Source organism: Myripristis murdjan, chromosome 21 (assembly GCF_902150065.1).
Source record: "Myripristis murdjan chromosome 21, fMyrMur1.1, whole genome shotgun sequence".
Classification (NCBI taxonomy): Eukaryota; Metazoa; Chordata; class Actinopteri; order Holocentriformes; family Holocentridae; genus Myripristis; species Myripristis murdjan.
In genome coordinates this window covers 31,609,022-31,633,423 of record NC_044000.1, presented here as the reverse complement: position 1 = coordinate 31,633,423, position 24,402 = coordinate 31,609,022, and the positions used below count along the sequence as shown (strand labels likewise).

Here is a 24,402-nt window from a genome sequence, read left to right as displayed (position 1 = left end):
TGGAAACAGCTCTCAGTTTGCAGTCCAGTCCAACAGCAGCTCCGTGCCAAACATAGAAGTGAATGAACACCTCTATTACTGTGACAACAAGAAAACCTGAGCATTATAGGCAGCAGGAAAGGAAACTTTATGGCACAGCAGTTGGATTGTATTAGATTAGATTGTGCAGGAGGAACTATTCAGATAATTTCTGTGTGATTTGGCAAGGTTTTCGGTCTATCCTTCTATTCAACCTGCTTACAAATAACACAACTTCACAACTTTCAAAATGCATGCAGTGCATAGGTCAAACTCAAATTCTGTGTGCGGCTGATAAGCCGATCCAATAGCATGCCAAAGTTTGCAATTTGGCCGCTGATGACATGATGTAGTTTAAAGGCCAATACACCATCTTGTGTAGGCGAAGTGACATCGGTACTTTGTTTAAAATGATAGCTGGCAAATCCTTCCCTAACCCTAACCACAACCTTTTCCCATCCTTAACCAAGGAGCTTTGGTGGTTAACATTAGCTAACAAGCCAATGAAGCATGAGTGAGCGTTGTGAAGCCTGGCTGGTGACGTCATGACCTTTCAAGGTGATACGTGGTATTTGGATGCATCTGCTCTGCACAGACGTTAATTAATGGGAACGGCTGGCATATCATGCATGCAAAATCGGACTTTGGTGTATGCACTGCACGCGATTTGGAAGTGTAAGGTCATGTTATTCGAACACAGGTTGATGAGATCTGGCTCATTGGGAATTAGTTCCTCCTGAAGAACACCAGCAAACTGCATGAATCAGCCTCTAATTAGTGCTGGTTGGCGGCGGAGAGATACAGTTTGGCGCTGTTCTTTGGCAGGAAATAGTTCCCAGCGAAACTCCTCACTCTCAGAGGTTGTGGATTATGTCAGGTATCCATGTCATTGCTTTTGGAACGAGCCGTTGCTGCTGAGTTTTTCCACAAGTAAATATATGACTTTTTGACCACCACAAGCAAATACCCACCCAGCCCCATTAGTTTGGGGTGAAGGGAGACGGTCTGGAAACCTTGCCAAATTGTATAGAAAAATATGGCCAGATTGATTGTGCTAAGGGAAAGTTGGAAAATATGTTTTTTGTAGGTGAACTGTTACTTTTGAAGCTGCAATAATGGAAATCAACAGATAACAATTTTGGATGAGGACCATTTAAACATAACTTAATGGATGCATTTGATTTTTTTTCTGTCTTTAACTTGTTTTAGCTTTGACCCATTCACCTTAAAGCTCCACCAGGTGAGATTTACATGTAAAAATGCATCCTTTCATACATCCTTTCCTTTTTTCCAGACTATACGACGTAACACCTGGCGGGACAATGGCATGGCGACAATTCAAAAGGAGTAAAACCTCTTTGCCACCTCCACGGCCACCAGACATTAATAAAAGCATTTCTGTACATTGGCAAGAAAACTAAAATAAATAAATAATGAGTTATCTTTCAGTTTAATTCGGGGCTACCCACATGAAAAATTACTCAGTGCAGCTTTAATGAGGAGAATACCAATGGCATTTAGAGTTATGGCCCATCCATTTCTAGTTTACATTTGCCATAATCATTTTTGCCATACTGCATGTAATTTGACTTTGCACTTTTTCACGTTTCTAAATGAAATAGCCGAATGATAAACTTGGCTTTGCATTAACTGCTGACAAAAATGCACCAAACATGCAAAACAAAGTAGGACAATAAAGTTGGCAGGGTGTCAGGTTTTTGAGGGACTGCTTATGTAATATGTGCATAGCTTGAACACAATACAATAATGATAAAAGAGAAACATAGGGCTTTATGTTTACTGTGATGGATTATTTTGCTCAGTGGAAATTTTACAAAACTGTACAAGAATAAATGGAGGTGAATGAGCCCTGATATCTGCAACAATGCTGACTGTGTGCAGACACAGGCAGAAAAAAGCATAAAGAGACTGGCAACCCAGACCGCTGGCACAAACTTGAAAAGAAAAAAGAAAAAAGAAAAAAAAAACACCATTATTTTTTAAGCAATCAACAATCACAGACATAAAGAAACAGTGAGAACAAGAACATTGATGAACAGAATATCTGCACAATACGTGTGATTCAGTCTCTTTGGTCAAAAGAGACTCTTTAAACCTTCTGAACAGCTTTTTTTCTGTTCTTTTTTCTGCGAGCGTTTTGTTATTGCAAAACCGAGCAAGAGTTTGGACGTTTTTGAATCGATAATGTCTGAATCAATCCCAGATGTGGACGCCGGTTCCACACCAGAGGAGAGAGAGAGAGAGAGGGCAGAGCGGGGCAGTTTTGTTTGTCGTAATCTGCAGGTCAGAGCAAATCAATGATTCGGATTGGATATTCCCACAGATGACAACCGTGTGTGTGAGCTGTGCAAGAGTGAAGGCGACGGGATCGTTTTTTTTCTTCCAGTGCTTTACTTTGGACTTCAAGGTCAGTAAATGGAGCCATAACATCAGTGAGCAGTAACAAAAAAACAAAAAAATCACTCACACAGTCCATTCACCTCCCATTCCACCCGCAAGCATGGGAGCTAATTAGCTGGTTGTAATATTGATGCTGCCACTTCTGTCCACTAAAATAAAAACTAACTGGAAGGGGTTCAACTTTTACAACAATCAATTACATTAAATGGCTTGTTGTTCCTTTTCTGCAATCGTCTAATGATTGCTATGCGCTGGCATGGCCTTGTGAAGTCATTAAAGCTGACCACAGTGTGACTGAGCTGGCGCTTTGCCTTCGTGGTCACTACACGACAAAGAAAATGGCTTTTTGGCCACTTCTCGTTTGGCCCTTTTGATCCTTCTCTGTGATAGAAGAAAAAACAAACAGTGGGATCAATATTAAATTAGCATTAATTATGTTATTGCCTGTAGGTGTTGGAGGGAGGAAGGTTCACTGCATGATTTCATGATTTATGTTTTGAGAAATCTTCGTCTTAACAAGTCATTTACTCTCATCTTTATTGATCTTAGGATTTATGTTCAAACAAGGTCACACCACTAAACGGACGTTATCAGTCCAAATCACCCCAAGAGGGATGGGTTGGTAGGTTCCTACTGCACCTTCTAGTGAGTCAGAAGCTGTTATCATCTGTTCCTGTTATCAATCTGTCTTAACCAATCAAATGGGACCCAGACGTGCTGTGTTGTATTATAAAAATGAAGATGAAGTTGTATGAAATCCCCCCTGGCAGTGTAGTGCATGAGATGGGATTTTTTTTTTTTTTACATGTGGTGTCCCCTGAAGTATGAAACAGGTACTTCCGGCTAGTTTGCTGAGGTCACAAAAAAAAAAAAAAAAAGGTTTGCTTCTCAAAACAACATGCATTCAAAATAGTAATACATTTCTGTCACAAAATCAACTCCTGGATAAACTTAGACTTCACAATCACTCGGCACCATTTCCTAACCTTGACCAGTTTAATCAGTTTCCTAACCTTAGTCATGACCTTTTCCCAAACTTCACCATCATGACGAACCCTTTCCTGACCTCAACAATGACCTTTTCCTAACCTTAACCAAGTGACTAACGAAAGCCAGGATGAAGAAAACTAACAAAAGTGGCTATAAAGTCAGTGATAAACAGTGTCTGACCCAAAAAGAATGCAGTAGAGATCTAGTAACCCAAACTCTGCCAGGGTGATTACAACTGATAACGTCTATCCAGGTCGACACAGGTGAAAAATGCTAATCTGCCTTAATCTGCCTTGGTTCAACGGATTTATACTTGTACTTGACAAGTGAAACTGCACTGGAAGCAAGTGGGATTTGTTAAGATGGATGTTTTTTTTTTTGCATGATGCATCATCACTCTCCATTTTCCCTTTATTTCTTTCTCTGTTACTGGACAAAGCCACAGCCACACATTCACACAACTTCCAGTTAATCCACCAGTCATTTCACATCAAACTGTCAGAACTGCACACAAACTTTAGGCATGTTCAGCTCACTTTGGGGTGTGACCGAATTTTGACCGATTTTCCTGATGTGAAGTGCTGGTGCGTGAACGGGGGGTTGAGTTATGAGTAATGAATCATCAGCAGGTGTGATAGGGGCTTTCATCAGTCGTTTCAAATCAAGTCAGCTCATGCCGTTCCCAGGTGAGGAGAGGCGGACGGGTCGAAACTCTCGTCTTCATTACTTTAAAGGGAACGAGAGGCCGTTTTTGCACTATAGTCAGATTCTTGTATTTCGAATTGGTAAAGAAAATGTGTGAAAACTCGATGGTGGGCTCAGCCTCTCTCAAGCTGTGGACGTTTAAAGTCCCAATATTTAAAGTCCCAGTGGTCCTACTTCAAACTTGCCAGCCCTTTTTAGCATCCCCCCTGCAGCCTACACTTTGAGAGGCAAAGCAAATCAAACGCCTCATCTTTTTGCTGCTCACTGAGCCAGAAAGACACATTACATACAAGAATCATGCACAACAATACAATACAATAAATCCCCAAACTGTCAGGGTGAAAAGCTTTTAAAAATAAAAAACTGTTTTTCAGGGTAACATCGTTTTCTCAGCTGACAGAAAATCATACAAGCTCGAGAGTTGGGGCTGAAATAAGCCCATCAACAGAAACGTAATCGATGATCATTTTGCTAATCCAGTGATAATTTTAATTATTTATCGAGTTAAAAAAAAAAAATGCTGGTTACAGCTTCAGAAATGCTAAGAGTTGCTTGCTTTTTTCTGTTTCTTGTTAATATAAAATTAAACTTTTTTTTGCTATCAGACTATGAAAGCATTTTGAAGACATAATTTGTTAACTTGTCATGGTCATTTCTCAGTATTTTGATATTTAATAGACAAAAAACTTGGTGAGTAATTGAAATAGACAGTCAGATAGACAGAAAGGAACAGATAGATAAGTGGCTGTGAAAATAATCGTTAGCCGTAGCCGTAGTTAACAGTTGCTAAAATTAAAGATTAGCTGCATCTTGGTGACTAAGAAGCACGACATGCATCTACAGTTTGTATCTCTCAACTGACAAAGTAAAATAAAGGTAAAACCCACTCAAAATAATGTGAAAAATAAGTGAGGTTACTGTGAGGGTTTAATGTGACATTAGTGACATGAAACAGACAAGGTGCCGCATGCCATGCTGCGTCCTGTCAGAGTGAAGCTCTGGGTTAAAGTGGCTGCTGATGGCTTAGCTGCACCGGTGATGCTGATGGGTGCTGTGGGTGCCGGTGTGCAGGCGGACAGGTAGGCAGGGCGTGGCCCCGTGCGCAAGCAGTGACTGTGACACGCAGTGACACGCCTAGCCCCCCTGCCCTGGCGGCACCTTCGGGTCCTGGCCACTCCTCTCCGAGGTGGTCGCTGAGCTTTTCTCGATCGAGCGGGAACCCCGAACTTACCGGCCGCTTACCACAAACACTCTGCAAGTCCAAACAGCTAAGGGGTGATTCATACGGTGGCATAGTTAGTGTGACGTTGTAGACTTGGCGTCCTTTTAACAATTTGCACTTTTGCAGCACTGCCACCACTTTCTGATCAACTGCATGTTTTTTGAACCGCTGATACTGAAAACGAACACTGCAGTGCAAAGAAAACCTCTTGTTAAAGATGTTTTAAGTGACTGTGCATTTTTAGATAAACGTTTTAAGTGAAAATAAAGCCTAAGATAAAATGTTTCAAAGGAATATCTTACATTATGTCATGTGTTTATAAACTATGCTAAACATTTTGGATGGAAACTCTTTGGAGTGCCTTTGGAAACAGAAACCTTAGGGCTCTATTTTAGGCTGCTATTTTAGAATCAGAATCAGAAATACTTTATTGATTGGTGGGAAATTTGGTGAGAAATTTGGAAAATGTATCTGTCATATTATGCAGATGACACCACGCTATACCTTACACTATCCACAGTAACCTAGGGAACTTGAAACTTTGACCCTAAGGGGAAAAAAATGCATTTTAGCTTGTGATGAGCAGGTTGTGCGGCTGTGCCTCCTGCAGCTGAGCATCAATGAAAATTATGCAGCCACTCACTCTCTCTCTCTCTCTCTCCTGAAACTTACACACCGAACGCTGCTGTGAGTCTTCCGGAGATCGTGTCAAGTCAGCTCTGAGTCTCCCTGCTCTGGCTGCCTGTTAGTTTTAGATTAAATTTTATGTTATTGATTAGTTCCAAGGCTACAAGACAGATCAAGCGTTGCTGTCCTTGGGCTGATGCCTCCCGTGTCTTCCACTTTCTGGACTGGAGGTTTAAGGAGACTGCCCGCTCTCCAAATGGAGAGGAATAACCTATCCAGCCTCCAGTTTTAACCAGTTTTCATAGTCTTTATTTATTGATTACTTTGTTCATGTAATTTCTTAAATCAGCTTTGACTGCAGTACAAATGCAGATTATTATTTCTTTATTTCATTGATTAGATTGTGCTCACATGGTACATTATCATATATTTTGATAGTGCACTGCTGAAAATCTCCATCATAACAGGTCATTTATGAAGTTAAAATCTTATTTTTCTTCAAGGTAAATAAAAAAAAAGACAAAAGCATGAGATAAAATCTGCCAGTGGGATGAGATAATCCCACTTGTTTCCAGTGCAGCTAGTCATGGTTTCTTTCTCCGAACGAAGTACAAATATGTTGAAACACGGCAGAATAAAAAAAAAAAATCAGTCCATTATTATAGACAAAATGACAACAAAACTGAACAGTGCATATATCCAACTGGCAGATTTTTCCCCCCACTCTTCAAAGATGGATGTATTTTTGCAGAGTGCAGGTACAGAGTGAAGTGTGTCCCCCTAACTGAATCACCTGAATTGTCCTGTCGCTCCCCAGGCGCTGTAGCAATAGCACGGCGGTATAAACACACACACAACGCAGAGCTCTATCCATCAAGGCGAGGCTAAGCTGGTAAAGTCTAGCCTGAAGGTAAACTCACAGTGTTTTCAGTGAGTTAAAACAGCCTGCAAACATTTCTCTGTGCTGCTACACGGATCCTTATGAGATTCCAGGGAGATAAAGCAGAGGGTCGTCATTATGAAACAAAAAGCAAAACCATATTACAGCACATGTTCATTGCAGAAAACATCCATCTTAATAAGTCATTTAGTCTCATGTTCTTGTTTTGCTGGAAACAAAGGTAAAAAAAAAAAAAAAATCGGCATGATGAGATAATCCCACTTTGAAGGCGTTTTCAAGGCTCATCAACTTGTTTCCAGACTTGTCTTTATCCAAGTGCCATTTTCTGGCACTTGGATAATGTGGACAATGTGGTACATTTTGTGGGATTGATACGATGGGTTTGATCTGCCTCGTTCGGCTTTATTTTGACATATTTGTGCCAGAAAAATTGCAGAAAAAGTGAACCTGAATTGGTAATGACAAAAACGATGAACATGACTATAAATGACTTGAGTTTTTTTTTTTTTTTGTTTTTTTTTACAGTGTACTGTACACTAAAAAAAAATCTCATTAAATTTAGTCTCATATTTTTAGTGAAAAAATGCCACTGGGATGAAATAATAGCACTGTTTTGCAGTATGTAATGTAATAGAAGTTGTTCAGTTTGTCAGTCCTGACAGATAAGTTAATTTTTTTCAAGGTCGTGTTGATTTGGGGCTTTTCCTCCACAGCTCACGTCAAACTGCTGCCCAGGTTACCAACAGCCCAGAAAACGGCTCCCTCACAGGTGTGCCTCGCTCAAAATGAAATCAGAAGGCAGCAAAACTGAACTTTCACTGGAGGAAAAAGTAGGCTCGCCCCCATGAGGAGAGTGTGTGTGTGTGTGTGTTTGGACTGGTGCGTGCACGCTCGCGCATCTGCAGAAAGAGTCCATTTGATTTCCCCGTGGCATTGACCCAGTGGTGTGTGTTGTTTCCTTTGCTGATTGCCGGGTGAGACGCGGGATACACACTCTGCCCCGGCCTCGTTCATCACACAGCGAGCGCTCATCGGTTATCATGGAGTCCTGAGAAACACTTCCTATTGCCGCCGCTGTGCATCTCCAAGGCCTGTGATTGACCGAGCTCGACGCTGCCCAGGGATCAGGCAGGCAGGAGCCATGGCCATCTCAGAAATAAAATCATCCCGGCTAAGGGAGGAAAAATTAAATGACTTCTCAAAATTATTCTCTCTCTTCCCCTCAGGAAAATGCTCTGCAAAGCATGAACTGTCCGACTGTAAAACTCTTTCCTATCGTACTTCTGATTTTGAACTGTGGTCGTCATGTCAGTCTGAGGAGAAAAAAAAAAAATTGCAGCATTTTCCGCTCCCTGAGGAAGATCTTAAAAACTTGAAATGATCATTGTTGCGAAAACTGTCTGGTGCTGAGGAACTTTTCAGAGCAATTACTTTTTTTTTGATGTGATGACTTAAGTCTGTTGCCATGTTTAAAGGGAAAAGCACGGCTATCTTTTCTGTTGTCATCATTAGAAATCATCATGAAACTGGGAGAACCTGAGGTCTTGTATCTGCAGAGAGAGGCCTGTCGGCTGATTTCTCCTGACTCAAACGACTGGTTTTGTCAGGGATTAAAAAGTTGCTTTCACACGTTAGTACTGATTCTTGACTCTGACTCCTCAGCGCCACCTGCTGCTCTGCGCTTCCACAAACGAGGCTAGAGGCTCCATCTTCCATCTTCCATATACTGTTTTTAAATTTTATTTTTATTTATTCACACATCATCACCACCAAGAAATATTTTGACATTTTTTTAGGTGTGATCTATGACAGGGTTGCCCCAAGTAAGCTATTTAAAACTTTTAAGAGGCGGCCCAATTTCTTATTATAGTGATGACAGACAGGATGCCGGTCAAATATCCACGGTCGTAATGACGTAAACACAGACACACAACAGACACTCCCAGCATTTTAAATACATCAGTGGTCCATAGGTAATGGAAAGAAATAATAAAATAAGTAGGATACAACTACAACAGAGTTGTCCGGTGATCCAATTTCAATTCAGTAGTGCAAGGTAATTCGGTCTGTTTATGCATATATCCGTGGACTTTCTCACTTGACCTCTGCAGCTACAAGCCTCCAAAATGTCCGTTTTCAGCAGGTAAACTCCAGCATCACGACAGTAACTTTATTCCATAACAGTGATCATTTTACATCACCGACCCAGTCCAGCTGGAATGGATGACGATAGAAAATGCAGCCTCTAAAAACAGTGAGTTACTTCCAGGAACTCTCAGATGTTGGTGGATGATAGAGCTTAAGAATAATAATAAATGATAAGATCCCCTTATTTTTAACTGGATTTACCATCCCTTTAAGGAACATTGTAAGATACACACTGAGGCAACGACGAAGCAAAAAATCAAAGACACCAAGCATCAGCTGGACGTCTTTATTCCAGCAATCACGGCGGATGCTTTACATTTATTTAAGCTTTGTCAAACATCACACGTGCTTCGGATGATAAGAATCAGTGTGATCTCTCCACAATGTGGTACATTTTGATAAGAGAGGCAGGATGGAAACCTTTATCGTGCTTTATAATGTTATTAAAGCTTCGCTGGTTCACACATTTGCAGCAGCAGGCAGGAGTTTGAAGGACCTCATTACCCAGAATTCATGCCAAGTGAACTCCTCAGACAAGAGCGCTCGCTCACCGCCGTTTAGGAAAATGTTTTACATTTTGCTCTGCATTTTGTCACTTCCTCTGCTCTGTGCCGCACAACACTTCAAATTAAAATGTAATTCTTAAAAAGAACAGCAGATTTTTTTCTTTTATTTAATGCGCTATATGGGATTTGTTTAGTACTTAGGCTGTATAATTATATGTATTTATATGTACAGTTGTATTGAATTATATAGAATCCAATTCCATCAATTATGATGAATAGTTAGAAAGGGGTAGGTATAAAAAAGTGTATACTTCTTCCTACTCCTTTTTCAAACAAGATACACCATGTTGTTTATCTGTTTCTCTTTTTGTTGTCCTTTTTTGTATTTATATATGGAAAACGTACACATATATATTATATATATATTTTTTTTTGTTGTATACTTGAAAATAAAATTCTTCATTCATTCATTCATTCATTCATTCATTCAAAGACAAACATTTTGATGCAAAAAGTTTCCGTCTCTGCCGTCTCCGGGCCCAGGCGGCAGGGCAAAGGACGCTGAAGGGTTTGCTATTTTTCTGCATCTTCATTCAACTGAAATGACTTTTTTTGACAAATAGGTTTAATCTCCAAGGTCTCAATTTAGGGGGGGTGGGATACAATTCTCCTCTGTGATACAGAACCGCTTTGTGTTTTAGCCTGATAAAACCAGCGTGTATTTACATTTTTTTTTTTTTGCTCAGTGCAGCTTTTATCAGTTTCATAACACAGAAGCTGAGGCAACGTCCCATTATATTTCGCTGCAACATATATTAATGATGAACAATGGCTGTGTTATCCGACCATCCATCCATTCAGCTCAGTGCAGTCAGTCAGCCAGCCAGGCAGACAAAGAGACTGTGTGTGTGTGTGTGTGTGTGTGTGTGTGTGTGTGTGTCTGCATGAAACTCACCCTTCATAAAGGTTGCAGGTATCCACACAGGTTCGTCCTCGACTGAAGAATCGGCAGGAGAGACACTGGTCAGGACCGGGACCCCAGCAGCCGGCGTCCGAACACAACGGGTCGCACACCATATGCTCCGTGGCTGCTCGACACACACACACACACACACACACACACACAGAGAGAGAGAGAGAGAGAGAGAGAGGAAGAGAATGCATGAGCAAAAAAGTCCAATAATTGAGGCGAGTGCTCTGAAAACTCAGAAACTTTCAGACAAAGGAAACCCAACTCCATAATCAGCTTAAAAATGCAACAAAAATGATCAGTTATTCTCAAACACATGGTGCACACAGAAAAAAAAAATTAAAACATTTCAGTGCCCTTTTAATCTTTTTTTTTTTTTTTTTTTTTTACTTAACTTAAAATTGCAATAAACATCTCAGCTCTAAATATTAAAATGTGCCAGTCAGGATCAGGCCAACCTTCAGCTACCCTTATCCATCAGAAAGTGAGCGATACCTTGTCAAATGCTAATAGAGAAGTCTGTGTGCCGCTCCGGGAATAGCTAATGCCTGCCTCGCTGTGCATACACTATCTCAAATCCCTTTGTTGGAGGTGCATAATGCCACGAGCCTAATGACCACACCTGCATATGAGCCGCTCGCCACGGAAAACTCTCATCAAGATTTAAACTTCCGCAAGAACTTCGCTTTGATCTCCGTCTTCAGGATTTCCTTATAATGACTCGGGGAGAGTAAAGTTACAGGGCGCCGAGAGAGACTGGAGAGAGTGCAAATAGATTTTTTTTTTTTTCCTTAACATTTTGGTATGTGATACTGACAGAGACACACTGACAGATCCGGTGACAGCGGCACCGTATTTAAGATTTTATACTATCAGAAGATTCACACGAGAGTTTTTCCCGCTTCATTTACTTCCTCACGTACTCCTCAAACCTGCGTTAGGTAATTTTCCGAGTGAGCGGCTCCACAGGGCAGCTATCACTGCAGAAAATATCATATCATCATAACAAGCCATTCAGTCTCATACTGAGTCTTAAAATCTTGTTTTTCTCAAAAATGTTAAAGAAAACCTGCCACAGGAATGAGATAAACCCACTTGTTTCCAAAGCAGTTTCACCTGTTTGATTTTTTTTTTTTTCCTTCTTGGATCAGAATAAAGCAGATCAGCCCACTAGGATCAAGAAAATGACACTTGATTCAAGGAAATTCTGGAAACAAGTTGATCAGCGTTGGAAATGAGTTGAATTATCTCACCTGCCCGCAGATTCCTTTCACCTTGCCTGAACAAAAATAACATTTTAAGACTTAAGATGCGTGGCTTGTTAAGATGGAGACTCGTGGCAGTGTACTGTAGAGAAAGGTTTTTGATTGCTTGGCTTTTTATAATTGGCTGCCCGGTGTGGAGGCGGTGAAGAAGTTCACAGGTTAATTGGCGAGTCCGGCTTCCTCTGGCCATGCGTCCACGAATAAAAGTACATTTTATAGACACATTTCATATATAAAATGCATCATAAAAGTAAACTAACATGCAGGTGTAAAGGATGTGGCGGTACTTGCATTGAAACTCATGCGGTGTATTTGTCATATTGATCAAATTCCTGTACATTTTTTTTTTTTTTTTTAGTGTTTTTAGATGATTGAAACTTTCATCACATCAGAGATTCCCCTGTGATCCAGCAGACGTGGGGCAAAGTTGAGATTCTTGTCTCACTTAGCGTGCTGACACACGACTTTCATTGAGTTACAATGCATTTAATGGATAAATAATGGGGCTCCTTGTTTATGTGGGCTAAAATGTTTATTTTTAGATAGCATAGTTGCCGAGTGCGGATGAAAAGAACATTTCATCCGTAATGCACACAGGAATACAAGATGCATGCCTGCTGTCTTTGAGGGAGAACGTGTATATCTGTCCTATATGCGAGCACTTGTACGGATGGCTTCTAAACATGTGGTGTGTGTGTGTGTGTGTGTGTGTGTGTGTGTGTGTGGATGTGCGCCCGCTGCGGAGCCGGCGCTGGAGACAGCTGTGCTACTTCATTACGAAAATGCTGAGCCAACAGTGACGAAGCACTGGTGGGACCCGGAGAGCACCTGCAGATGTCACGCAGACTTAATGATTTGTTTAATGTAGACTTACAAAGGAGGAAAGAGGAAAATCAACCCAGAAACTTCCTCAGCGTCTCTGCTTAAGGCTCTGACTGACTCCACATACTGAGTGTCGGCCATGTTGCCAGGGTTTTTTTTCTGTTGGCAGCTTCAGTCCAAACCCGTCAGTATCAGCTTTCATACGGATCACACCTGAACTCACACAACACAAACGCCACGACCACAATCCAATAAAAGCCCGATTTGATAAGGTCACATGGGCTCTGTCACATTTCCCATGGAGAGTAAATAATTAGGTGGAAGTTTTATGAAATATGGTCGTTTCGATCAGTAAGAAGCAAACAACAAATCCTCGTTAGGTTCTTTGATTTAGTGAAATTTTAAGGAAACACTAAGTGCTTTCTTAATGCATCCAGCATCTTAAAGGACAAACTTAAAACACTTATTATTTAATTTAATTTAATTTAATTTAATTTAATTCAATTTAATTTATTTATGTAAACACTTTTTGTTAAATTTAAATTAATCAGCATTGGACACACATTAGTTGCACCAAGTTGCAAATCCCTCCACAGATTGAAATGTTTTTTCTTTTTCTTTTTCTTGGTTGTGATGTAATTGCATGGTATGGTATGGTATGGAAATGTATGGTATGGTATGTAAATGTATGGTACCTGCTGCGAGGCTATTATGACCCTGACATGCACGCAATTTCGGCCGTCGTACGTGGTCGGCGGTAGCTTTTGCGCCCATTATTACTATCATTATTATTATTATTATTACACGTTGAATCGGCTGCTCGTCAGGTCTTTTCTTTTTCACGTATCCATCTCTGCAGAGCTAGCCGGCTAGATAGCAGGAGCACTTGGGGTGGCACATTATACCAGGCTACTGCGACAGTTTTATATTTTTATAAAGATGCCCATTTTATAATAGGCCTATCCATAATAATTTTATAACAATACCCATAATAATATGGAATATTTTTAGTTTTTTCTTTCCTTTTGTTTCACGTTGCTTTGCCTCACGCTACTGTTAAGTCACGAGAAACACGATTATTATTGAAACCGGCAAACCACACACGCACACAACTTCACTGCCCTATAACACTCGGACGGTTACATGCGATGTATATGCAGCTCTCTCTTTCTCTTTCTCTCTCTCTCTCTCGTCTCCGTCAGTATCTCTCTCTTCTTTGTCCTCTGCCAGCACTGCATCCTCCAAAGGCTGCCACATCTGAGAGCATTAGGTTAACAAAGTGAAAGTTGTGAAGTAACGCGGTGAGAGCGCTGCGGATCCGTCGGGAGCTCTTATCATCCCGTTCATGTCTGAAGTGGTTCTCCGCCCGCTGACAGGTCTGAGAGAGCGCGTACGTCAGGCCGCTCCTCTGCAAAAACCCCTCTCTCCTCTCCCCTCTGTTGCTGTGAACACACGTATGACCTACCCCCTGCCGTGCTGGAGGCCTTGGCCAGATGATGTGTTTCAGCCACGGTCATGTCCAGAATGCTGACCAAGCCAGTCGTAAAGAGAGGGAGAGGAGAAAGCGACTGTTTCTTGTAAGGGTTGAGCATGAAAGTGTTTCCTTCTGCAGAAGAAAAAAAAAAGTACCTCTGCTACGTCTCCTGTGGCGCTGGTAAGCTCACAAAAAAAAAAAAAAAAATCCATCTTATAAAGTCATTTAGTTTCATATTCAGTCCAAGAATGTCTTTTTTTTTTTTTTTTTTTTTTTAAATCTGCCAAAATCTGCTAATAATGTTTCAAACACAGTTTCACTTGTTTCAGGATTATTTTCTGGGAACAAGTAAAAATGTGTTGAAACAAGGCAGAGGAAGACAGATCAGGCCAGTGAGATCAAGACGAGACCACAAGACATTTTTTTGTGGTGCCAGAGGAAAGAGGAGGTGAGGATGGACAGGAGGAAGGGAGGAAGGGAAGGAGGGAGGGAGGACAATAAGGACGTATAAAACAAGAAATGACAAACGGTTAGGGTGCTTCTTTAATGATACACATCTTTATAATATCAAAAAGATGTGGATTTAAGAAGTTTCTGAGGGCAGGACGGGACAGGATGTTGATGATAATTAAAGTGATAAATGATCATGAGGGTTTGCAACTGTCAGTCAGACAGCATGAGAAAAAGAAAGAAAGAAAGAAAGAAAGAAAGAAAGAAGCATCAGACATTAACAATCACAGTGTTGCATCACAACGTCCCACGAATAGAAAGAATAATAGAAAATGAAATGAATTTCGATAATGACAGTGAATGAATGGGGAAAAAGGGGGGAAAAAAGAGGATGGAGGAAATAAGAAAGCAAATGAAAACACGAGCGAGAGAAAAGGGAGGAAACGACAAGAGAACGTGAGTGAATGGCTAAAAGAAAGAAAACCCAGACGTGAATGAAAGAGCGAGGAAGAAACAGACTGTGAATGAAACAGAGGAAGACGTAATAATAATGAAGGAAAACGAATAAACAAAAGAGACACGAGAGACGAAACAAAAGCGACGGCGGAGTGGAAGACGACGGCGAAGTGCCTGTGGACTGGAAGCCCTCCGCCTCCTCCTCCTCCTCCTCCTCCTCCTCGTCCTCCTCGTCTAAAAGGCCGGAGCGAAAGCAAAGCGGGGCAGCCGGAGAGCTAATGAGGGCAGGCAGGCAGGCAGCTGGGGCAAATGATCCCCATCCACCTTTGGCTGCGGGCAGGTAGGGGGTCAGAGCGACACGCAGGGCGGCGCTAACGAAGCACACGGCGCCGAAACTATTAACCTCATGCCTCCCATTTTGGGATTCACCTTTGTGTACTTTATTTATTTTTATGTGAATTTTTTTTATTATTATTGATTTAATTTCGGGAACAAAGATCACATCCTGCTCCCCCGGGTCCTTCCTCCTGTTTTCCAGCCTCCGACCAATCAGCGCCCTCTTCCACCCATCCGTTCTCGACCGTTTTTTCCTTCCCTGTGACTCCCCCCTCCATCCCTTCATCCCTCGACTCTCATCCTTTTATCCCTCGACCCTCATCCCCGCATCCCTCGACCGTTACCCCCATCCCTGCATCCCTGCATTCCTCATCCTTCCCTCCGGACCCGCAACACATCATCTCAGTTCTCCGTCGTCCAATAAACTATTCTGAATTTGTATCCTATTGCTGTGATCTTTTTTTTTTTGATGAAAAAGTCCCTTGAGATAAAATCCCTTTTTCACAGCAAAGATATCGGCTCGTGTGGATAAATCATTAAAATAAATAAATCATCAGTAATTGTTCTTATAATTCACTGTAATAAGGCCACGATGGACATGAGGCTCACAAATCCTAAGCCCATAAACAAAGGCAGGAAGGCGAAGGCGCACATGTTGCCTGGCAACAAACTGTGGACAGACGATGTGGCTTATGGGTAAAAAACACTGTTGATGTGATTTTGGGTGGAATTTCCCTTTAAGAAGGCAGACTCGACCTATGGAAGACAGCTGTTCCTAAGGGTCGACCGTATGAGCTTGACGAATAAAGTTTTACTGTGCAAACTGGCAATGCATATGTCTGCCCAGACACACACACACACACACACACACACACACACCTCTCCTCCTCTGTCCTTCCCTTCCTGCAGGGGTGCGAGACCTGCCCTTTCCGAGTCCCTGCTAGGCTCAGTCAGGTGTAGCCGCACACACACACACACACACGCACTCAGACAGGCACACACACACACACACACATGCACACACACACTTCACTGACTTTGAAGACTTGGAGTGAGACTTAAGAGTCACACACGACTCTCCTTGACCATGGCCCTGCATGTATGCATCAGTGCCTGTGTGTGTGTGTGTGTGTGTGTGTGTGTGTGTGTGTATGTGTGTGTGTGTGTGTGTGTGACACGGAGGAGATGCCCAGGGGAAAAGGGCGCAAGCACAGCTAAGAAGGGCCAACTCAATAATGCAAATACCGTCTCATTAATGAACATAATATATTCATGAATAATGTCTTAACACTTGTGGCAATGATATAATACGAGACCTCCCATTTTTAGAAACGCAATTTTTGTCTCATCACTTCAGTTATTTGCTGTAACTCCATTTGGCCAAACCTTGGATTCACTGCACGGCTCTGTTGGTTAATTAGTGTAATTACGGCTGAAATTATTTTAGTTTTTTCGAGTTTTCTTTAGAAATGAGAGAGATAATAACTTCCGCTGACAGGTTAGGAGACAGAGGGACTAGCAGAGAGGCCAGGTGAATGATTTAGGCCAAAGCGCTCAAGAAACATGTTTGTTAAAGGATAATTCCGGTGTTTTTCAACATAGGCGCTGATAATCTGACTTTTTGGGGTCCAAATGACGGATGGGGACACATTTTTTTTTTTTAAATTAGTCCGGTATGGAGCCAGATTGCTTCAGCTGCCATGTACCCATACGGGGGCCCCTGTCAGATTACATCCCCTAAAAGTGCTCAGATTGTGACTATAAGTGTCTGACAGCATCATGGAGAGGATCCCTACCGAGTTACGACATTTTTCTTTACGTTTAAGAAGAGTACCTCCACTCTGTCAGCAGCAGGCCTCGGCTCTTAGAACAGCATTTTTAGACTTTTTTTTTTTTAGGTAAAAGTGATTTGGTGGAGGATTTGTTCTCCTCTTTGGCCGGCAGGTGTAACCCCGATCAAATGCAATGTGTACGGACAGGAGGGTTTGGATCCATTTGCAGCACAACCAGCCACAAGTTCAGCCTCTCCCTATCCAATGAATGTAGTCGATGAAAGCTGCATTTTCTTTTGAACTTTAAACTTGAACTTTAAACACCTCCTGACGTCCTGCAACAACTCGTTTCACAAGAGACGTCTCCTTGAGCCAGGCTTCTCTTAAGGTGGTGTACTCGTCTCTTTCTGTAGGGATCCTCTCCATAATGCCGTCGGACCCTTAGAATAACCATCTGAGCCTGTCGGTGGCAAGACAAGCACTTTTTGTGGGCATCACTTGATGTGCAAACTCGCCCTGTGTGATGACACTGCAGCCCATTTCCACAGCTGCCGTCTGATGGCCTTCTCAGTCCTGGACTAATTTCAAAAATCTTTTGTCCCCTTCCGCCATTTGGATGCTAAAATGTGGACAAATAGAGCCCAGACTGAAACATGCTGAAATTATCCATTGAGGAAAAAAACAAACAAACAAACAAAAAAAAAACATATTTTTGGTGAGTTTTGCATTTTTTATTCAAATGGGGGAATATATAGCCGTCAAAGGCTGTGAAAATAATAAAAAAGTTTATCATAGGGCTTAAGTATATAATATTGTATTGATACTGTCGTATCAGATTAGCCATCATCTGGGATTTTGGATATCATAATATGGAGATATGGCATAATCCTGGTTTTAAAGGCTGCGTCACAGTTTATTGAACTCATTAGACTGTTTTTGCTGTTTTATTTGCCTCTACCTGCTTGTCATTGCTAATGATATTTATCATCAACATCTCCTGTGTGTAAATGTCTTATTAAAGCACCAGGAGAAATCCCAACACCATCGTCACGATATCAACATCAAAGTATTTGGTCAAAGATATTCATACGGATATGACTCAGCTTTTTTTTCAAGCTAAAAGTCTGATTTTTGACATTTTGGTGATCTGAGGTTCTCATCCAACAGCAGTTGTTTAATAATGTGAACTGTGAGAAGCCATGTGTTATATTAGTTTTGCTCCTTTGGGTTGAGTTTTTGAGGCAGAATCACAGTGCAGATGGTTCAGCTCTTCACGTTCATGTCTAATCTACAAGATGTCGCGGTATTATGTTGTGCGGTGGTCGTGACGGCACCAAGGTGACAGAGGTACAAAAGTTGATGTGCATCTTAGCCAGAAAATAAGAAACTGCCCAAAGAGAAGAAGCAGACTTTTGTGTTGTTGTTGTTTTTTTTTGGTGTTGAAGCACGTCCGGCGATTCAAGAGTCAACTGGCTGAAGCTTTTATCTGGAGAAAGTTTCGGTGTGAGGTCAAGCTATTCGAGTGCCACGTTTATCCCTCTGATCCCGGCTAAAAGACACCTCACAAATGTTTTTTTTCCCCCCTTTTCAGTCAAGGTTTGTGAATGTGAACAAATCCACCAAAGCTGGAAACCAAAGCAAAGGGAGGCTCCTCCTGATGCTGCTGAAGAGGTGAATCCTGGAGCTGAATGTAAGTCTACAATAAAAAAATAAATAAATAAATAAATAAAATGTTGTTTCACATGCTCCAGCAGTCTCTGGGCCTTGCTTTCATAAAGCGGGGTGACCTCGCGCTCTCTAAGTGGTAATTTCATTGCACATAAGCAGATTTTTGAGGAATTTAGCGCTTTGTCGTGACTTTGTTTCCATCAGAAACGGGAGGTGGAGCGCACTGGAGAGACGTGTCCACAAACTCCGGGTGGCACAGTACAATTTTCTTGCCAAAACTTGCTGGCACTCTGCTATTTTCATGGCTTTACTTGGCGAAGGCATGCCCACACAGTTCAAAATGATAAAAAAAGGCAGTGAAATGTTGTTAAGAGGAGCAGTAAAATCACATGGGGGGCAGTGCTCCCCCTTGTCGGGCGCTTTTTGATCGCCGAATGCAATATCAGTTTTGGAAAGCCCACATCACACTGTGTTTGAGGAATTCAGCCCTCCTCCTTCAGGCTGGAGGTCCAGCTCACGCAACAAAGACGAGTTTTCATTTATTCCACCACAATAAATACGTTCTGTGCACAACGTGGTACGCCTGCACTTTCCCTTTTCGTGCGATCGTACGCCGCAGCACCGCAGCGTGCGTTGTTTCCACTCTCTTACCGCGATGAAGGTTGATTCATCGATTGGCCAGGATTTACTCTCTTGCTCTAGAATAAAGACTTCTTTGAGAGTGCCTTGATATTCATTTTATTTTTTTCCCCCTCGGTTGTACGCTCCTCAACTCTTTCTTCTCTTTTCAAGTCCTGCCTCTTTTACATCACCGACAACACTTTCAAGGTTTTTGTATTTCCGCTGTACGTTCATCTCTGCCCATTGTGCGGACTTGTATTGTATTTTTTTTTTATCCTTTTATGAGATCTGTATTGGCTCTAATTATGTTGAATATGATTAGTCGGGCCTTTCTGTGAGCTGAATCGCCACTTGTGCGACAATAGACGTCCGAGCTGATGCGAACTGAACCGGCCTCTCCAGAGTCGCATAACCTTGTGCATTCGTTTCATTCATTCGGTCTGCGTGGGATGTTTGCGTGGACATCGAAAAAATGTGATTAAAGCAGAGTCGATTAATCGTTTGAGTGTCAGACTACTTCTTGTTTCCACTTGGATGGATGTGCACGTGCCGTTTAAGGCGTAACGCCGGGCTGCGTGGCTGCGTCTGGACTTACAGCACTCCTGCGGGCTCCGGTTGTTGCGGATCAGGACCTTCTGGTTGCCGGCTCGGAACAGGCTGGTCCAGTTGATGGTGTTGTAGTAGCACAGCTGGCTGTTGTCGGCGATGTGGACGTTGCCGGCGCTGATCTCGCTCAGAGACTGGAGCTGCAGCGAGGAGATGCCCTGCTGCTTCAACACCAGCAGGGAGATCCCACTGAGGAGAGAGGAGAGGAGGAGGAGGAGGAGATCAGAGGAAGACAGGGAAGAAGAGAGGGTGGAGAGAGAAAATCAAACAGGGTGCGCTTTGGCAATGATGAACAGCCACGTTAACAATGGAGGTTAACTGAGAGACATACAGTTTTACATCAATAAATCCTTCCTCATTGGATATCGTCTTCCTTGTCAAAATCAGTACTTTTGTTAGATAGATAGATAGATAGATAGATAGATAGATATACTTTATTGATCCCAAACTGGGAAATTCACATGTTACAGCAGCATCATCAATAAAAACATAAAATAAAATAAAAAAAAATACTTTACCATTAAAATTAAAAGTATATACAATAGAGACTAAATATGCAAAATATTACTAAAGACAATGAGGGCTAAGTATATACAATAAAGTAGCCTAAGAATATGAGGTGTTTAAGTGTTGAAATGTAAGTAATGTAAGATATACCGATGAAATAATAAATATGGAAAATGAAATATACAGATGTTGTTTTTTATGTTATTACAAACACAAATAAAAGCATCCAGCAGCAGCAAGATGTGTACTTGGGTGGAAATCTAGATGTTTTTGAAGTATCACAGCTGAAGCGACAATCACATTGTGATGGCTGGAAATGCGACACACGGCTGTTTTGGTGTTGTAATTGTCGGTCGTGCTGTGATTAACACCTCCAGTTACTCGCCGACTTACTCGTGGACTCGTGGTTTTGTCTTTGCTGCGACGTTCCTGTTTGCCTGACTTTATCTTTTCTCTGGATCAAACTGTTCCTCTCTCTGTTGTGTCATTTCTCTTTTTCTTGTCGACTCCCTGCTTTTTGTTCTTGATCTTCGTCCTGTCTCATCCCTCGTTTATTCCACAAATTGCTCACTGTCACTTGATTTCTTTTCGTCACCCCCCTGACCTCCAGCCCTCTCTCTCTCTCTCTCACACACACACACATACACACACACACACCATTTGTACAGTTGAGGACTGACAGGAGGCCAGGGAAGTGTCACAGCCATCAGACAGACAGAGTGTGTGCAGGATCAAGTGCGGGGCACGAGTGGGCGGCAAGCTGTAATTTGTACTGCAGCCTGCCTACTGTTGCCATCTGTAGGTGCATGACACACACACACACACACACACACACACATGCATGCACCGGCACACACATGCACACGTTTCCATCTGATTGTCACATCGAATTTTACGCAAAATTGTCAACTGTCACAAAAATAAACGAGCAAACATTTTTGTTTCCATCAGCTGAGTTGAAAAATTAACAAAAAATCAATCAATGAACAAAAGAAAGGAATTTTTTTTTTTTTTAATGGGGTGTTTTTTTTTTTTTGTAGTGTCTTTGGATATTGGAAATAGTTGATGTTTCTATCTTCATTTGCAAAATAAAAAAAACACTGAAGGTCACACTAGATGTACACTGAGCACTTGTTTGAAGTGTGTGTATGATGAGGAAGTGTGTATGCTTGATCATGTTTGTATAAATCCATATCTGTTGCTTTCTTGTCACTTCAGGCTGCAGTGAGTAGCAGCAAGCCTAAATGAAGCTAATTATTGTTATTATTATTATTTTGACTGGTTGGTATGACTGAGCGTTCATGAAGCAGCTAATCTGACACACCTCAGCCGACGGCGTTGGTTAGCCGGGGAATAACGATCGATGACTTGGACCGGTCAAAGGCTGCCATGCAGGGAGCCCAGCTGGCCATCACAAACACTTAGGGGCTCAGCGACTTGCTCAAGGACACTTTGGCACACGCTCTTGAGGAGCACTTCGGATCACTTTACCTCCTGAGCCACACCACCACACCTTGAAAATACACTCTACAGCTCGCTCCCATGAGGTTAAGATCTTTGTGTTTTTAAAAATGGAGCAGCCTTTGCCTGACTTGCTGGCCGTTGGTGAAATAATGATGATGATGATGTCATGAAATTTCACTGGTTCTTTGGCCAAAATGACAAATAAAACAATCCTGGGAGACGGCACAAAGGAATTTTCTCGATGGACTTTCTGGATCGACATGCCGCAAATGTACAAATATTTTGGTTTTGGCTTCAAAATTTAAACCTTTTCATTCACTCTATTTTTTAGCAGTGAAAATGTACCAAACCAGCAAAATATATATATATTTTTTTTTCAATCCCTGTTTTCTTCAGGGCCTCAGAGGAATTGCTTTTACTCTTTTTTCAATTTCAATCGTCAAACTGCACCGATGGAAACAAGTCCAGAAAATACACTGCAAATCACTGCTTGACTTGGCTAGAACACTCAATGCCTCTTGATTTACCTTTGACTTCAGTGTGCGTGTGTGCAGTAAAGGTGGCTGCTGGTTCACACACACACACACACACACACACACACACACACACACACACACACACAGACCGTAGTGGATGTCAGCCTGTCTAATGAGTGGTGGTGATTAAACTGGTCAATAAGACGCTGGCGTGCTCAGTGACCGGTGACACCCTCCCAGAATAGCACCTTATTATCCAGTTACACATGTGAGCGCCGTGTGACGGGCCTGCGCTCAACACATTTTACAGACGCGGCGTTCAGTTCACCGGACTCTAATTAAAGCAAACCCTTCTCTCTGTGTTTCTTGAACTCACAATGAAGAGAAATCAGCGTTCTTGCAACTTATAACATAAAAATTAAAGTGTGTGTATTTTTTCCCCCCGTAAAAGTAATCAAGCGTCTCTCTAAATGGGTTGGGAATCAGTAAAAATGTGTCGTATCTTGGTGAAGATGTTATTATATTAGGTGGCAAAGTATTAAATTAAAAAATTTTCCGTGGGTTTGTGTTTGATTGGAAGGGGCATTCAGATATGTTTTGACAAGTTAATACATTATGCGGGAGTTCTTCCACTATCAGCGTGAACCTGGATGATAACACTCGCTCTATCTCCCCAGAGCTTTCCAGTATGGATTAATTAACCGCTGATAAAAAAAAAAAAAAAGTAAAACCAAAACCAAACGTTGAGCATCGGCTTTTGAAGTGGAATATTATTACTGCACTACAAAAAAAAAAAAAAAAAAAAAAAAAAAAATCTCCATCTTAAAAAGTCATTTATTGTCTCATCTTCGGTTTTAAAATCCTGCTTTTCTTCAAGAAGTGAGATAATCCCACTTGTTTCCGATGCTAATGAACTTGTCTAGATCCAAGCGGGCTGATTTGACTTATTCCTTATTGTTTCAACAGCTTTATACCTGCTCTCATAAATAATCCTGCAACAAGTGAAACTGCTCTGGAAACAAGTTTATCTTTTTTAACCTGAATATGAGACTAACAGACTTGTTAAAATCAGGATTTTCTTGCAGTGTGGGCTTGATGTTTGAAGCATCACTGGCACACCTGGATTATAATCCTCAAACATTCCAAATTAGAGGAATTACAGGACAGAGGCGAGGTTGTGATTGGTTGTCATGGTGACGGAGGGTTGTGTTACCTGTACAGCGCTCGTCCTCCAATCGTTGCCAGGTTGGAGAAAACACTCAAGTCTGTCATGTTGTCAGGCCACGACTGGATGTTCAGGAAGCCTGCATGGATCCACACACACACACACACACACACACACACACACACACACACACACACACACACACACACACACTGGGTTTATAATGAGTCACCGGTGCAGACTAGACTCAGCTGTCTGTCATAACATCGTCTGCTGCAGAGGAGCAGAGAGGCTTTCCAGGACAAGACCTTCATGGGTTTCCATTCAAGTTTCTGCGCAAATCATAAGCAAACTTTTGAAAATTCATCAGCGTTCAAACATAAATCCTGAAGGTGCATTTCTACGGCTCGCTCCCTTGAGGTTAAGATCCACGCCTCGCGATTTTAAACCTGGAGCAGCTTTTCTCTGACTTGCTGGCCATTGGTGAAATAACGATGATGATTTCATGAAATTTCACTGGTTCTCTGGCCAAAATGACAAATAAAACAATCCTGGGAGACGGCACAAAGGAATTTTGTCCCAAAAAAAAAAAAAAAAAAAAAAAAAACACTCTTCTCCTCGTATTTCAAACTCTGTCTCTGTTAAAATCTTTCAAAAACCCTCGTCATCGACGTGCCACAAAATCCGCCGCAAGCGAATGTAAGAATATTTTGCTCTTTTTTTTCATTTTCATTCAATCTTTTTTCAGTTTGAATTGTCAAATTGCACAGATGGAAACAAGTCCAGGAAGCCCAGATGAAAGCTGTGAAAAT

General features: G+C 41.7%; 1 protein-coding gene across 2 annotated transcripts in view; it reads right to left on the bottom strand.

Moving 5' to 3' along the window:
* The window catches only part of erbb4b (erb-b2 receptor tyrosine kinase 4b), a 516,511-nt gene that overhangs the window by 119,333 nt on the left and 372,776 nt on the right, over positions 1-24,402 (bottom strand). For both annotated transcript variants that reach the window (XM_030080353.1, XM_030080354.1), the window contains exons 11-13: positions 23,639-23,729; positions 19,968-20,167; positions 10,494-10,626 (exon numbers count right to left, since the gene is read on the bottom strand). In XM_030080353.1, coding sequence (XP_029936213.1) covers positions 10,494-10,626; positions 19,968-20,167; positions 23,639-23,729 — 424 coding nt within the window. The remainder of the gene's footprint in view (positions 1-10,493; positions 10,627-19,967; positions 20,168-23,638; positions 23,730-24,402) is intronic.